We start from the raw sequence: 18,175 nt of genomic DNA on the forward strand, positions 1-18,175 counted from the left end.
TACAAACGTGAGGCAGCGCATGCTGCTGATTGCAAGACTCACTGACTAATCCCTAAATAACATGAAGTGTACGGGTAAACACAAACAAGCTTATGCCAGTATCCTCACTACGGTTAATACTCCAAACATCCTTTCTCTTTTCCTTTTTATTTTTATAACAGAACTTTTCCAAAACTCATTTTCAAGAAGAGCCACTGCCATTAGTATTCTCAAAAGTGCCTTATTTTTACGGTTAATCTTAGAAAACTATGCATTTCTGAAGCCAGGTTTGGAGAAAAGCAAAACCTAGTTGGAAAGAACTTGAAGCCTCCCTCTCTCTCTCTCCTGACAGCCCAGACAGCAGCAGAAACCAACTCTTCCTGTCCAACTTCCTCTTTCAAGGTTTGCTGTTTTTCTTTTTAACTCTTACAGTTTTAAGCAGCCTCAAAGCTTCTGAGAATTCAGTGTTCCCAAGAATTTTTAGGTTGAATTATTCAAATGTACAGCTGAGGCCCAAAAGTGTGCGAAAGGTAACCATTCCACCAGGAGCAGACAAGAAATTGTAATTTGAATAGTCTCTCTAGCTAACAAAAATATCAGAACTGCTATGTATTACAATTTTTAATGTATGTATGATGGTTGAGATTTTGGAGCGATTCTTGTTTTAGCAACAGTTTCAAACACAATCATGAAATGGGCGAAATAAATGGACTGCACCTACTTAAGAAAGGCAGAGCAAATATCTGTTGTATTTTCTTACCCGTCCCAACAAAATCTGTTATTTATGTCCAGTTCTTGCCTTAGAGATTGTGCACCCAAACTGCAAGTACCAGGGAATGAATTTCCAGTCCTGTGCAACATGCAACAGTGCAACATGCCCCACAACTTCTCGCTGGTGGTTTGCATACAGGTTTCTTTGCATAGAGGTTTCAGTGCAAACACTTTTCTGGATGTTGTACTTTATAGTAGAGAACAGCATTGTTTTAAAGCTCTTCAGCAGTAGCTCTGACCTGCCTGCAGCTGCAGTTTGTGTCTTCTGAGACAGATCCATAAAGAGGAACTGTGCATTAGGATCACTGACCTCATTACAGCCGATATCCCATTGCAAATGTGATGCAATCTTCTAAAAATATCTATCAAAATGCACATCTTGCCTCTACACTACACAAACCCACCTATGTTACGGGAACACTCTGGCAGAAAAATCGAGTGCTTGTGATGGGAAATGGTAAAATGGAGTTTGCTTGTGCAGATAGAGTGTGACACCTCCCATCCACACACATTTCATCCAATCCTGACTGTGTGACACGCACCATGCATTGTGCCTTGCTTCCTGTTTGCTATTTAAACTCTCATCAGATGTAGTTAATGTCTCAGGGGCCTTCCAATAGCATTTACCAACACAGTAACTACACATCAGTTAACTGCATAATGTATGTTGCATTCTGTGAGGTACGATGGTGTTATCTGCTGTCTGTCAGACATGGTAAACAGGGATGAGATTCAAGTAAAAAAAATCCAACCAAGCAAACAAACAACCAAACAAAACAACCATTCATCTTTAGGAGACAATCTAAGGGAAAAACAGCCTGTTTTAGCGAAGTATTTACCATTAATGTAATTATTTCTATAGCCAGTTCTGTTCCCAGGAAATTCAGCTGCACTGAGAAAGCACTTAACCTTCAGAAAATTCAACCCTAGGGTTTCAAGGACTTCCTCCAGAAAAAGGGAGAAAATATAAATATTGGCCAACTCTCAAGGTCACTGTCTGAGCAACTTCTCCAGCAGCGCACAGGAACTTTGTGGCAAAGGTAGAAATAAAGGGAAAGACAATACAAGCTTCAGCAGCCAGTCCTTTCTTACAGCTCCTGTCCTCATTTTATTAAACACCTCTCAGGCTCTGCAAAAATTAGACCCATCAGTCACTGCAAAACCATAACTCATGCCAGAGCACAATCTATTCTCTATAATAAATGAAGCACAATTCAGTGGGGAAAAGAGGCAAAAACATTGCACAGGAAACCTCGCCTCGGATGCATTTTAATTTGGGGCTGCTGAAATTTCCCATGTTGCTCTTCTCTACGACCACACAGAAAATCCTCCCCTTGCGACAGGAAAAAGAAAGTCAGGCAAAGACATAAATACCACCCTATGGAAACACACTGATATACAAAATTAATCTCTGATACCCATAGGTATTTCATGGCTGTAAAAATTAAAAAAAAAAAAAAAAAAAAAAGCACTTACTTTGCTTTTCTTGCTGCTGGACATTTTATTCTTGAGGTAGCTGAAGGTACGACTGACTTTTGTTGCACTTTTACCAGAGGGGACACTGCTGCTCTCTTCAGATATGCTAAAATCAAAAAAGAAAAAGGTTGGGTTTTATTTTTAATTTTTTCTCCCAAATAATATATTAAGTGGATAGACGTTTTTTTTAAAGGACAAATGCATGTATTATCCTAGAGGGTCATGGATTGCTTTATAGTGTTACACCAGAGATTGCAAAGTAAAGGCAAAAAAAGGCAAAATGCCAATCAGATTCTCACATGTTTCAAGGAAGCTTTTTATCTGTTTTTAAGTAATCTCCATCCTCAAGCCATGCCACAGCACCCTCTGCTGCTCCAACGGCCAAATAACGAGTAAGCTGCTTGCAGCATGTGCCTATTTAGAGGGCCAGTCTATCGCACTGTGCACATTCAATCAGTCTCGGCATTTAATCGTCAGCACCCAGCCTATTTCAGGCTTGGAGCAGACCGAAGGGATAGACATGCATACGTCCTTTAATGAGAGATACAAAACCATGATTATAAACGTAACACAGACAGACTTGACCAAAATCGGGAACAACTACTATTTCCAGCGTAAAATATAACTCAGGGTAAACTACTACGGTTGAATAACAGATAGTCTGATGTGTTATTATCTATGAAGAAACCACAAAGCCTTGTTGGAGATAAGACCTAAATCAGACAATTTTCATATTGTGTCATCTACAATATCCATAGGGGGCTGATTCGCACAACCCAGACACTTGGGATTTTGCTAGGAATTCTTTTAGTTTTCCAAATTGGAGCAAGAGAAGAGACGGGGAACCCCAGAAAACCGTACCTCTGCACCAAGGAACCTGCGGGGCCGCCGAACGCCGGAGCACCTGGAAAAAGAGTAGAAGGATGGGAGGTGACATGTAAGGCTGCAATCTTACTTAGCTCACTGTTTTTAAAAACATAGCTTGCGTATTTGGACAGTTAAAGAGGAAAGGGACATGTTTACCAGAAATCAGTGCTTAGAATTGATTTCATGTGCTCAGTATAGTCTGTTCCCCTTATCCTTAGGTGATCTCAAATTAGATGCTGAGGTGAAAGATTACTTAGTATTTTTATTGTTCTTCAGTTATTGCGCAAAGGATGTGCATCTGTTAACTTTGCTAGTAAATCAGGGTATCTGATGCAGAACTGCCAATTTAGTCCCAATATGTAGAAATGCGAATCATTCTGCCACAATCCTTTTATTTATACACCACAAGAAAGAATCCATTGTGTAGCACATCCGGGATTCATGTATAAAAGTCTTCTGCTTGATAAAATTATAGTTCATTTTCCCATCAAAATCCTGAAGCGCTTCATAAAGAGTAAGGGAAACAAGGGAAGCCTTATTTCATTTTCCACGAAACGTTACCAGCTTAGAGCTCAGTCACACAGAACGCTGCTTGAGGAAAGTCTGACTTGCGACATGCAGCTGAAGCCCTGCCAATGACACAATTTCTCTGTATACCACAAGAAACCTGCTTGCCTAACGCATTTGGAGCAGATTAGGTAGCTGATATCATTTACCAGAACCACTGAAGAATACTGAAAAATCATGACGAAATGACCCAGAGGAGAGAAGGGTCCCTCTGGAGGAACTGGGCCTGTCAGGAAGCCCACAAACCAAACACAACAAAACACAAACCAAACAAAAAACCTCTTCACTACAAGGACTGTTTGCAGTCACATCTGAAGTTCAAGAAGCATGACTTACTAGCTTTCTGCATATGCACTGTACAGAAACTAGTCCTTTGGCTTCAAATTCTGTTAACATATCAAAGCTACGGCTGAATGCAAAAACGCCACTTCACAACAGATGTAAAGGTGGTCCTGTATCCAAACGTACATTAGGAAAATCTGTGCATACAGTATTATGCCTCATGATCCTAAACACATTTTCCTAATTGCTGATTGTGTCAGCACAGTCTGAGACAGAAATATCACTTCTTTATTTTAAGAAACTAAGATACTGGCATACCTCATTACCTAATCCCTGCTTGGAGGTCTTTCAATATCTCCCTTGCAAAATCTTTCATCTAATTAACGATCTATCCCTAAAACATATAAGTAATATTGTAACATATATTGAATGAAGTCTTCACTTTAATTTCCTGATTATGTTCCTCTTTGTTTTTTTTTTTCTTTTTTCTTTTTTGTACTTATCTATTACCGAACTGCCTGCTAAGATCACACAAGTAATTTGCAGGCTCCCAGCTTCTGTCTCTGGTTAGCCCTCCTGTGACTCTGTTTCAGCTCTGGTTTGCTTTTACATGGGTCAAGCCTCCTTACTCTTTCCTTTTTTAATAGATTACCCAATTTGAATGGATTTCAGTATTTCACAAACCTTTTGTTTCTCTGCAGTTAACGTAAGAAATCCAAAGCACTGGATCAAGAGCTATAGTAATTTAATATTCATGCCTGTTTTTCAGCACCTTCAAAACGCACATTGCACAGGATCTTCAATTATGTGCTATATATCTTTTACTGCAGTAGTATTTTATCGTAGAAATGGGAGATTCTTGACAGTAGGCAAAATGCATCCAGACAAAAAACCACAGTGAAAGACTGTTTATGATTTCATATTTTAGGTTATAATTTAGCATCATACAATCAATATTGTGCTGCAAGCTATAAAGCCCGTGCAGATGAGCATAAAAAAGCACAAATTTTCTCACCTTCATAGTGAGCATCTCCTGGCATGGCCAGGTTCAAAACTGGAATGCTAAAACTCATAGCTAACAAAAGAAGTTAGTTTTATCCAAAGGCCAGGACTGCTATGTACGCCCAATGCTTCTGTGTTAGCAGCCAAATTTTGGTGTACTTATCTGAACATCTTTTGCATCACCCATCAAAATTATTTCACATGGTTGCTGGACTCGAAATAATTCATCGAGGTCCATTATGCAGAAAGCAGCAACAGGGCTAGCATATTGCAAATGAAAAAAAAACAAAACAAACAAAAACCAGTTTGCAACCCCTTGATGCAGGCAGCTCTTAAACTTCTGTGGGACAAGAAATCCAAAGGCTTCGTAACAATAACCTTGTATTCTCTAAAATGCATACTGGCTTGTCCAGATACCTGAAATCCATCTTACATACATGGTGCTATCAAACTAACACATTCATCCTCTTACGAGGAATGAACCCTGAAGATGTGAAAAAATAAATAAATTGGTCTGGGATTACTACGTGAAAAATGCCCACTGCCAAGGCAGTCTTATGAATAGCTGTGGCTAAACCAGCTTTTATATAAAGTCACCACAGTACCCTCAAATATGAGGGAATAACACAAGCAAAGAAAGCAACATTCTTGTTGGAAACAATATCTGACATTACTTCAAATACTCATCAGTAACAGCAGCTCCATTAAGGGAGTGAAGATGAATACTAATAGAAATACCCTCACCTGACTATTAGGAATTACTTAACTCTTTGGATGCTTAAAATAAATCTACCAACAAGTTTAGCTTAGAATACTTTTTGCTGTGGGAGTGTGGCGTGTCTCACTTTGTGGGGATCACAAACGGTGCCTTTTGTTAAAGGCAGAAGAGAAGGACGGAGCAAAAGGGAAGGAGGAGGAACCTTAAATATTGATGCAGGTGGTATGACACCCAGGAAGAGCAGAGGACTTGTAGCAAGGGACAAACCCACAGTGAAGGCTGGGAGTGGAAAGGAGGAGAATTGAGATACCTCCAACAGGTATTTGGTGGTGTGAGATTTTGCAGTTCAGGAAGTTACCAAAATCTGTTGCACTGGAAAGGAATTTTGCCCGTCCCAGTATGGGTACGAGGGATGGGGGCTAGTTGCCTTGCAAATGGTGTATTTGAACCAACTAACGAGGCTGTTCTGAATGATCTCTACAGGCAGAGAGTTATCTTCTGGTTTATTTCAGCAGTCCAATAAAACACATTTAAGAAAGAGGAAGCATCTTCAATACTTTTGATATGCCTACTTACGAAAAAAAAAAAAAAGAAAAAAAAGGGGGAGGAGGGTAAATGATTAATTCAAGGTTCTGCCTTACTGGGGTTTCTTTTTAACAGGAGAGTTTACAGCAGGAAGAAAAGCCACCATATAGCATTTGCCTGTTTCCTGACAAAATTATTCCAATTTTACCATCAGGACCTAAATATGAACATCTCGATAATCTAAGGTGTTTGGCTGCAATGTCTGTTTTTTGCTCAGCAGGGAAACTGGGAAGTTGTAGCTAAGATTTTCAGAGTTTAGTATCAGGGCTTCTATCTTCTTTTCCTACTCCCACCACGCAACATACTCACTCTCACATACAGAGGGCAGGGATCTATCCCTCCTGCTAACTCCATGCACTGAAATGATCTCAAGGCAAATTATTTTTTATACAAAGGTTATGACGATATTGCCAATCAGAGTGGCAGACGGTAACATTTGCCAAATGAATACAGACACAAACTAACCAGATGAGATTTGACAGTGCTGATGTACAAGACTCTTTGGATTATAATCCTTTTATTCTGCCATTAGTTAGCATTCAGATACAGGACTAAGATGCTGTTAGACATCATGCAATGGAAAGGTTAGACTGGTGTTTGCAAGGTGAAACTTCAAGGTTTGAAGCAGAAAAACAGATTTCCCTTTGTTTCCACCCATAATGGCTGCAATGCACAGAAAACGATTACTTACTATCCAACTCCTCCTCCTCATCACTGGAAGAAGAGCCAATAGAAAAGAGAGTTTTAGACTTAGGAATGAGTGGAGAGATGCTGAAGGAGAAGGAGATTCGTCTCGATGGTCGAGTCCGGCCCTGGGCTGAGAAGTGGGTTAACAGCAGACATTAGAGCATGCTTGAAAATGTATTTAATAACAAAAAGGAGAGGAAGCAGCCAAAGCAAACTAGAACCAAAGCAAAGGAAACGTCTGCAAAGCATCTGGCTTCAGAAAAGGCACAAGAAACAAAGAATTAAGAATGTGCAAATTCCAGAGGATGCAGGTTTGGAGGATGCAGGCCTCAGAGGATGCAGGTCTTATTGCATGCATAATTCAACGTTCAATGTTTTCATTATATTTTGCTGGCATATTTTTATAGGAACTCATAATGAAGATTTACATGTGAACAGTTATTTTCCCAGAGTACCAGAAACGTGGTGGATCTCTGGACAAAGGGCATCTGCCTCACTGAAATAACTGCCAGGGAATCAAACTAAAACAACTGAAGACATTTATTTAATGGTGCTTTTTGCAGTTAAATAACACATCAGAGCTGCTGGGTATAGCAAGGATACTTTATCTGAAACATTCACTTAATCTACCTGGAAAAGTTCTTGCTGCTTCTACCCCTTAAATAAAAACATAACATTTTGGTAATGTTATGTCCTTCAAAACTTTCAGCTTTAAAACTAAGAGACCGAAATTTCCTTTCTTTTCTTCCCCAACATAAAACAGAAACAAAACGAAAGAAACCAACCATCTCTTCTACTGCCTTCTACTAAAACTCACAGTCCTTGTTTTAAAGAAATTGCCTAAACATGAGAAAAGCCCCTCTGCATCCTGTCCAGCCCTTGCCTAGCAGAAGTCTACCAAGTACAGTGCCAAATTTTGCAATCAGGCTGTGACATCAAATCTCCCATTATCGGGAAGGTAATAGAAATAAGTTCAATTTTATTTATTTATTTATTTTAAATCTTACTGCTCTGCCTTCTGCTCATGTCAATTTCTGAAGATGTATTTATCTCCCAGTGCTATGCACTTTTCCAGGAATCCCTGCTATTTGTTTATGGCCTTGTCTGAAAAATTTGCAAATTAAAAAACGGTTTTTACTGCAATTCCTGCTTAAAAATAATTTATTTTTAACAGCAGTGCTCACATAGTAGCATCCTTGCAAAAATTCTTTATAAGCACAGGTTTCTCTGAAAAGAGATGTAGAAGCCAGCTAGTCACTTCTTTAATTGAAATTGCTAAACAGCTCTCATGGAGATATCCAAGAACCGTACTTCCCAAACCTCATCATGCAACCCCAGGTGGAAACTTCTGTGCTGTGATCAGACAAATATCAGGCTGCTGGATACCCATCACCCCAACGCTATGGGGACACCTGCTTTCTGGTCATGCAGGTGATTAACCTCGAAGGGGAAGGGCCGGTGTGTCCTTGGGAAAGATGACTGGGACAGGGCTGGGGAAACTCTGCCCCTGGACAGGTCTGATCTACGGGCATTAAGCATCTGCATTAAGCACCTACATCAAATACCTTTGCTGCATATATTCAGGCATTTTCAAGCCATTCCATGGCATGAATAAACTAATTTGCATGCACAACAGGTAGAAGAGGCTAAAGATTTTATCAGTTAAAGACTTCCAAAGGAAAGAAGTAGCAATTATTACTCCCTTTGAACACACACATATCCTTTCAGACAATAAGATTTTTTTTTGTATAATAAAAGAAAACGAACTTTAAACAATAAAACAGTAAGAAGTTTTTAAATTGATGATATCATGCCCCAAAACTGAATTCAAAATATAAAAATATTATCTGAAGAATCTTCATGCAATGCAGCCAACACAAAGCTAACTCCTCTGACAATTTCCTTCAGCCATCAGTCATAAATGCCAATCACCCGGAGAGTTTAAGTAAAATTACGTGCACAGGTTTTCAATTCATGTACACACTTTTTCATCTTAAGCAGAGCGACCCTAGATTGGGACCCAGTGAAAGGCATTTAAAGTGAAAAACTCTTAATTGAAAAGACTTCATGCATTTATTTTGTTTAGGCTGCTTTTCAAAGGAGTTCTTCTGGTGTCCAACATCTGAAGAACATGACGAGACAACACTGCTTTCTTTCTTCTGTAGTCTACTGTCTATTTAGACTAAAAGTCAAGATGAACAATAATACTTTACTGTAAATAGAACAACCTCCTCCAGCACAGCTCAATTCAACTTCCATTTCAGTGGTTTTATTTATAGCAGTTCCTGGCTTTATAACAATGCTCCACACTGGAAATTTGCTATTCCAAAGCTGAAAGCAGTCTTCCGAGCGCTCCAGCCAACAGCTCGTGACCTCCCTCTATAAAATGCTGAAGAATTAACAGTTGTGAATGGCCACAGCAACTCCTGGAACATTTGAGACATCAGATGGAGTGTGGGTTAGAAACTCAGTCTTGGAAACTGCTTCTGCCTCAATACTTAGAGCAATATATGGGAACAATAAGAGAAAGCACTCCATATGTTTACGCGACTGGATTTAATTTTCGAAGCTTTTGTGCAAAACACGTTGCTTCCTTCTCATCCAAACATATTTAAACGGGTTGGGGATTTTTTTTTTAATTACCTACCACAAATTTATGTAAGTGGAATGTAGAAACATTGATAATTAAGTTTTCCTAGAATAATAATTTAGTTTTCCTAGAATACACCTCCATGAAATCAAGGATTTCTTGCACAGCTCTGAAGTATTCTGCTGCAATAACACGAATGTCAAAGGTAGGTGATACAAGAGAGTTGAGACTCCCAGACCTTCTTGTATAAGGCACTAAGCTGCTTTGCATGCATTTATGCTCACAACTCAATCAAGAAACCCTATTCCTCTTTCAAAGTGACTAAAGAAGAACAAAATGATTTACTGAAAAGTTTCCAAATTCAGGAAAGCGTCAGAGTTGGGAAGAGACTCTGTAACCTACATGTTCAAGGTGAGTAATCCTTTTGGATGCTCACTTCAACTACCTCAGAATGCAGCAATTTTTAGAAACCATCTTCCTATAAAAATGAGGCCCTCCTGAGGTGTTGCAAACTAACTACTGAAACAGTAACGCACACGGAAGCATTAGTCATTTTTAGCTCCAGCACCCAAAATTCACAGCAGAAGACCTCAAAGCAGAAGACTAACCCTGCTATTTCTTCCAGAGTCCCTCTAGCTATCTTGTTACATTTTCTCTTTCCCTTCTGTCTCAATGAGACCATCCTGGCTAGGCTGACACTAAAAGAGGTGGATGGGATAATCTAACTCGTCTACCACCAGCTCAGGCCTTGATGGTGTTTTTAATGTGGGTCATCTTGCCAGAAAAGTGTGGCAAGATGGTAATTTGTCATATTCCAAGACGGTGGCCCAAATCTTGGATATGGTGCAGGCACATTTTCTGGACATGCTCCCGAGCAACCCCTGGACTTGCTTTGTGGGTGATCTTCTCTAGATGGCCCTGCTTGAGCAGGGGGGGTGGACCAGATGATCTCCAGAGGTCCCGTCCAACCTCAACCACTCTGTGAAACCTCCACTGTCATAACCTCCCTGAGTGAGCCTGAAGGAAACTCTCAAGCAAGAGGGAGAAAAGCATCAGCCTGCTGGGTGCTCTCAGCCCCCAAGCATGCGTTTTCTGGGAGTTAGCCGAGTTATTTACAGTGTTTGGTTAGCAACTGGATGCAATGCCAAGAAATTGGTTGCTTAAAAAAAAATAAAAATAATGAAGGCCTTCAACACCAGGAGGAAAGAGGGCGCGCCATGGTACGGAGCAGGAGCCGGTCTGTTCATGGGACAGATCTGCCAGTGTTTTGGTTACTGTTGCTGGGGCCACATCCGTTAGGCCACATGCTTATTAATCATCGAAGAACGATGGCAAAGAATTTAAAAACGTCTTCTACGAAACACAGTCTCTGTGAGCTTCTTTCAGCAGTCCTCCCAAATGAACAAAACGCCCTTCTTTGCAGTACCTTTCCTCATTCGGCTTTGCAGAACTTGTGGTTCCTGCACTCCGCTCCGTTCGCACCTGATGCCTCCACTCGAGTTAACAGCTTGTCACTAACGTCAGCAGCGCAGCACCAGGATGCATCTCAGTGACTAAACCGAGGGCATACGACCACCACGTAAAGCCATCTGCTGGCTTCACGGAGAGGTGCTTGGCCACCTGACCACAAAAGCCAGGTGGTGGTTTGGTTTTGTGGAGGAAGCAAAGTTGTGCCAATCACACCTACTGGCACCAGCGAGCCTTGGCCCAGGCTGCTGCCCTGCACTCCTAATTGCATGCAACAGCAAAAAGATGTGTATCTCATAACTCGAGGGAAGAAGCACATCAATAAAGAGGAAAAGATCAGGAATCATCACTGACTGACAAGACATGATCTAAAAAATCCATACATTTTCTGGCTGGCAATTAATAAAATGAAAGCATGTGTAACATGGCCCTTCCTAAGCACATCCAGCTGCAGCTTTCTGAATGACTTTTTTCAGCTGAAGGAATCAACTCAACGAAGTTGCAAAATTAAGTGATTTTTATTGCCTCAATTAGGCTAAACTAAATTGAAAAATTTCCCCTAATCAACTTTTGCTATTTTCTTCAGGAATGGGATTCAGTAAATTACACCCATCTGCCCCAAAACATTTATCTCAAATAAAAGAAACAGCAACAAACTCCCCCGAGGAGACCAAGGCATGTATCTACTTTAAAAAGAATCCCAAAGTAGGAATATAAGATCTCAAGTGGAATTTACCTCATCATCAAAGGAAGAAATTCTGAAAGGGTGCAAAATTCAAACAAACTTTTTTTGTTTTAACAATAAACTCAATCAATCATACTTTTCACACCAGTAGTCTAATTAAGAAACAAACAAAACCAACAGAATTAGAAACATCAGGGATATATTGGGAATAAAAAAATATGGATCTAAACTGAGCAAGTTCTGGTTTTCCACCCACTATTCCATGCTGCAGTGAAACACATATTTCACATAATATAGGTAAGAAAGAGCAAGTACTAGTAAATTCTGCCTTGGGAAGGTAGGTAGATGTAACATATGACAAAACAGATAAGGAGAAGGGAAAATTGTGTTACTCACTGTCCAGCGCTGGTTTACTAATTGACATTAGAGACACAGATTTGGTCAGTGGTGATGAAACAGACGAAGTACAGAAATTAAATCCTTGTGGCTGTGAGGTTGGATGAATCTGCAGAACAGAAAATAAAAACATTGGGCAAATATGTCAAGCACAGCAGCAGCATCCCAACTGCAGAACTTAAGTGTTCCTGTTTACTAAAATTCACACTTTCGAAACATGAATAATTAAATGATCCCAGTATAAGGCAATAGGTGAAAAGTGCAAGAACAACAAAAAATGCAAGCAGCATCACAGAAGTGAAATGCAACATTTTGTTTTGTCTTTTCAGTGGAAGGCAACTACTTTTGGAACAGAGACACTGGCTTCTTGCTTGTCTTGCAAGATACTATAAAGTGGATGCTGTTAACTGTCTGATGGCCATAAAAATCACTGCTGTGATTCCAGCTCCTCAGTGGAAATAGACTTCGATTCAACATGGTAAAAAATCTAATTTTTAACTGTGCTCCCCAAAAATGCCATTCCTCAATGCAAGAGAAGACATAAGAGCCCTGACATACCATCTGTCACTGGTCAGATCTCGTAAGACCCATTTACTGCCTTGATGTGTCACTCACTGCAGTGACCCTACGAGGTAAACAGGCCGGCAGGCTAATGATTCTGGCAGGTACCCAGGAAGCCCTACAGCTGAAGCATCAAGCTCAGAAATCCAGGGTATTTAAAGTATTTAAGACCATAATTGCTTCTTTTATAAAAATAAACAGAGACTCTCATAACATCTTTGACCCATCTGTCCTTAATACCTATCATAGACCTCTGCTCCAGAGATCACACCCAATTTGCTTCATGTGCAATTAACATTTTGCTTAACTGTTGCTTATAATAATGTGCCTTTTCATTCTAGTTATGTCTATGAAAGAAAAAACAACAACTTTATTTTCCTCTTATAATAGGAAAATAAACCTTAGAACTTTGACAGATAAATTACTACTTGGTACTTGCATTTCAGAACTGCAAAAGACTACATGAGCATTAAGTGCTTAACTCTTACAACACCTGCTATTGACAATATCACTATATCTATGCTAAAAAGTTACTAACTTTCCCATGATTATACATACAATCAGTGGAAGGAAACCAGCAAGGTTCTTGTTCTCCACTCTAAGACTTTTCCCATCAACCACGCTGCCCCAAAGAATCAAGTAGCAAATTTGAACAAAGTGAAAATTCCTCTGTGTTAAAAATGAAGACTTGAATAATATTACACACACAGGGTGAAAGCCTTCGCTGTCACTTTGAAAAATGACTTTTAAAAGCGTGACGTAGAATTTCCTAGAAATCTAATAGTAGTTGGACAGCTTTACCTGGCGATCATAGTCTCCGATTTCCCCTTGCTCAAGTTCTTCGGTGAGCAAGACCAGAGACCCACACTGGTTGCTGGCAAGTGGACTCCGTCTGAGGTCTTTGGAGCTCAGAGAAGCTGCCTCCAAGTTTGCAGAGGGCTTCTTGATCTCACCAGCATCTCCAGCAAGACCTTCTAGGCTGTAACTGAAGAGAAACCATGCAGGTTAGATCCTGACAAACTCTCAGGGACTGGTGTCTTTCGGCACATAGCACTTTCAAACGTGAAACAGAACGCAGTCACTAGCTGAAGTGTGCAGGGAAACACTGATGCTATTCCTCAGCATGTTACTTCTTAATGACTGAGAGCAGATAGCAGGGGAGGGATATGTATTTATACTGTATTCAGAAGCATCTTGTGCTTCTAATGAGACACAGCAGTTGCTTGAGAACCGTTCAACTCCTGGGTCAATGGACTTTCCCAGTGCTTTTTCTTTTTCCTTCTCGAGTGATGCACAGCAGAATCTAGAAACACTGCTTCCAAAGATTTTGGTATTTCTACATATTCTATTTGCTGGCTTTGTATTAGGTTCCCCCGGGAATAAAGCCACCCAAACTAAGCTACCTTGCATAGCACAACACTGCCTGTCCTGGTCCACCGCCCCTCGCAGCAACCACAAAATCAGCACTGGGCTGCATGCAATGTTCATCTTTGCAGACATATCGTCTGAATCTAGTTAGCACTTGTCACTGCACAAAGCTTTGGCGCCAATAATGTCTTTCTGCCAAAGCTGGTTTCTTTTCCCCCTTCTTATTTTCTTTCTCTGCCTCTCTCTCTCTTTTTAAAATTCAATAAATGTTGTCTCCATGAGCCAATCAATGCCATTTTATCATTTGATGATGAAGCTAGGTCTGTCCAATGGAGCCAGACATAATCACTCAGTGATAATCAAAACATCAGACTTTTGCTTGCAGAACATGGGAGTTATAAAAGGTTTGGACAACCTCTGTAGAGACAGAAGCTGCTCATAGGTCAGTGACAGCTACAGAAAATAAAGCTAATACACTCTCTCCTCACCTACACACAAGAACTCCTTTTATAAATGTGACTATCTCCATCTGATCTCTCTTAACCCTCATATTCTGCTTCTGACCCTCATGCTCCTCCTGCCAAGATCCATAACCCCACTGCCTTTCCCGTTTGGGGTTAATGTGCACGCTTTATGGATTCACCTCTCTGGACACCTCTAAGGCTAATGTTTGACCTTACGTGCACAAAGTGCTGTTAGTCTGAAGCCAGGACTACCCTGAATACATACCCCGGCTTGAGGCTAGTATTGACATCAAAGTGGCCAACAAGCTAACATGAACATATGAAAGGGAAAACACACTGCAGACTATATAGATCATTTAAACAACCAGAGGAGCTTTAAATTCAGGTAGACTCGCACAGTAGTGATTGATGCTCTGAATCCATTTAGAAGCATATGTATAAACAGGCAACTTCGAAGCAAAATTTGCAATAAACCTTGAGAAAGAAGATTTAGTGATTTCTCTGAAGATTTGTCTCATGCTGATTAACGCGGAAGAAGACTGGTCGAGGCATTTACAATTTAATCTGCTTTAGGAAGATTTGACTCAAAAATGCATACCAATAGCAGGCATTATAAAGCTTATTCTAAAACACTTGCAAAGAGAAATCAGCCGTATTGATACCAGCTATTTAGGGTGCAGGAACATTTGTTCTTCTACCCCAAGGAACAATATAGTACAGAAAAAAATGCAGTTGGTTGTGACACAACTCAGTTCAAAACTGCAAATATTAGGCCATAAAGCAGTGATGAGTTGGTAATATTAGCCTGTAATTGTTAGTCAGGGTATATAGCCCAAATGGAATTAATTCCCTAACCTGAAGGACAGATTAACTTCCTTCTCAATATCTAGTCTTTAGAAAAAAGACTAGAAAAAACTTTTCTAAAACTAAAGTTTCTAAAAACTTTTTTTAGAAAAAACTCTAGAAAGAGTTTTAATAGCTTTACGCACAACCAGCAAGGACTGCCAGGGGAAAACAGAAGCTATAAGCTTCGGGAGACTGGCTTCCAATTGCATTAAATCACAGAATCAGGTGAAGATCTGACCTGCAAGCATTAATCTCAACTCTGGGACTTTCTACAGAAGGAGCAAACATTGAGTGCCTTGGAAATTTTCATCTGTGGTTATCGGATTGTTTTTTTTTAGAAAGTTTTACATGACCAGCCTCTTTGAAGAAGAAACTGGAGCTTTCAATTTACAAAGAGCAAGTCTGTATGAACTTAAATCCTTTACAAGATCTGCCCAGAACAAAGCGGCACTGACTCACAGTAACTCTCATTTTGATTCTTTGGCTGTCACGATTACTGTTACGATCACTGCTGCACAAAAACACACCTTAAAATCACCACAGAGCAGAGCAGCTCAAACCAGCAGCGTGGCTTCTTGAACACTCAAAGCCAATGAAAAGCAGCCACCACCTTCACCTGCACCCCAGTTTAGAAGACCCATTACCACGACTAATCGCCGAAAAAGCAGATGAAGCAAACAGACACGTGCATACTTTAGCCAGAAGAGCAGAGGAAAAGACTTTGCATGAAAAGCTGACAACACAGTTTTTGCGGTGCTCTGTTGCTGCTGCTGCACATTTATTTATACCATACCTTCTACAATTAAAGTCAGGAACCATGGCAGTGAACTGTACACCAGAGGGACACCAGCTCAAACTGGGAACATCGAAAGAGGCAAAGAAAGGAAAAGGGCTGTGATTATTGGACTGTTATGGAACAGGGGATTGTTAACAGACTCTCACTCTTCAATATCTTAAAACAAAACCAAACACACACACAAAAACAACTCAGAAATGATGCAGTAGCTAATATATATATTTCTGGCTGCCAGAACACACCAAACAGGTAGCAGGACAGCCTGTATTTCCTCAAACCCATCCCACCCGCGAGTATACAATGGACCAGAGAAACTGCTCCTTGTGGGGAGAGATGTTTTGGGGAACACAGCGCTGAAACACACCAAAGCCAATTTTGCATAAGTAATCACACAGCCATTGTGTTAGTCTTGATTAGTATTTTCCTGGTACCTCTCATTCCAAAATCAGGAAAAGAACCCCTCACAAATATTTAATCACGTAATCCCCTCCATACAAGAATTAGTAACTTCAGGCTACACTTGGGAAAAGTAAGGACGGAGAGTTACATTCTGAAAAGCTGCACAGCAAATCAGCGAAAGAGGCTGGGAGGAAAAAAACAGCTTGTCTTGCTATTAACTTGGGATTAATTCAAATCAGGGTCCTTCAAGCAGTGCTTTGACTAGAAAACCTTTCAGTTCCCATACCCCAAAAGAATCCCAAGTTACATCAGGAAAGACATAAGCAATGCAAATACAGAATGCAAATATTTTGGTTGTCATTTTAAATACTGCTTTTGTTATTTTTTCTCCGCAATCTCATGGGTCAATTGCAGGTTTTGCAGACACAAAGAAATCCATCTTCTTGTCAGCTACGGCATACAAAAGACCCCTAAATACTGGAAAAGCTGTCCAGGAAACGTACGCCATCAGAAGGAAATTTTGCATCAGCACAGATCTGCCAACGCAGTGCTGCACCAGCCCTGCTCCCAGCCCCTGGCCTCTGATCCACGCATGGAAAGGACGTGGCCAGGAGCATGCTTTGCTCCAGGCCAGGAGCCTACAGAATGAGCAGCACAAGTCTAAGCATCCTGAGCCAGGATTTGTGAACGCCAGAAGCCTCAGATGGCATAAAGGAAGGTTCAAAGCCACTGACTACATCTGTCACTTGCCAAGTCCTTGGGTTGTTTCCACACACAGCGCAATCCTGAAAACGTCCGGGAAGGATTTGGTGGTTGGTATTCAGTGTTGGAGTGCAGATAATTACTATCTGCTTTATTAAGGATGTTAATTGGGTGAGGATGTATCTCAAGTACCTACGCTTTGCAGCCCAAAGCTCCAGGTGCTCTGCACTGGTAGCTCTCAGCTCAGTACCTAAGTATCCTCTGTGAAGACCTTCCCATCATATGCCAGTATTTCAAGGACTTTTTCATGATCAGCTACACCATGGTACCCCAAGGAAGGTATCATCCATGCTCTCCCTCTTCTTGCTCCCACCAGCCATCTGCTTGTGGCCATGACACTGCTGGGCCCTCGGAGCTGTGCTTACGCTGACCTCCTGCCACCGACTTGTGTGCAGAAGTCAGCAATTGTGTGTGGTCGCTTCGGAATTGAAGAATAGAGAATTTTCCTCATTAAATAAACCACATACCATTTACACCTGACAGCGCACTTTAAAAGACGCCCTATTCCTGACTGTCGTAACACGTTGCAGCGACAACAGCGAGTGCTAAAACTGCAGGAAAGGGAGGCAGAAGAGGGGAGGGAGAGGAGCTGTGCATACATGCAGAAGGAGGCCAGGAAGTGGTGGAAGATTTCAGGGAAGGATAAAGGCCTTTTGGCAAGGGCTATGGAAAGCAGCCTCTTCCAGAATTATAATGCTCCTGGTGAGCCACCCACAATCTGTTGGCAACGCCATAAAAACAAGAACAAGATCGCTGCATAGCATGCAAAAACCCTTTACAGAAAAAGACGTGGGGAGGAGGGAGAGCTGTTACATACAACAGCCTTGTGTGAGAGCACAAACTGATGGAATTAGTTTCAGGCTGTTGCTCTGCAACTGGTGTTAGATAATATCAAAATGGTTGGGAG

General features: G+C 40.8%; 1 protein-coding gene across 8 annotated transcripts in view; it reads right to left on the minus strand.

Moving 5' to 3' along the window:
- The window catches only part of AKAP13 (A-kinase anchoring protein 13), a 216,860-nt gene that overhangs the window by 32,516 nt on the left and 166,169 nt on the right, over positions 1-18,175 (minus strand). For 7 of the 8 annotated variants that reach the window (XM_080607070.1, XM_080607076.1, XM_080607075.1 and 4 more), the window contains exons 14-18: positions 16,105-16,167; positions 13,435-13,618; positions 12,073-12,181; positions 3,088-3,130; positions 2,227-2,332 (exon numbers count right to left, since the gene is read on the minus strand). In XM_080607070.1, the coding sequence (XP_080463196.1) occupies positions 2,227-2,332; positions 3,088-3,130; positions 12,073-12,181; positions 13,435-13,618; positions 16,105-16,167 (505 nt within the window). The remainder of the gene's footprint in view (positions 1-2,226; positions 2,333-3,087; positions 3,131-12,072; positions 12,182-13,434; positions 13,619-16,104; positions 16,168-18,175) is intronic. The other variant, XM_080607073.1, reaches the window with a different exon arrangement.

Source organism: Anser brachyrhynchus (assembly GCF_964034855.1).
Source record: "Anser brachyrhynchus genome assembly, chromosome: 11".
Classification (NCBI taxonomy): domain Eukaryota; kingdom Metazoa; phylum Chordata; class Aves; order Anseriformes; family Anatidae; genus Anser; species Anser brachyrhynchus.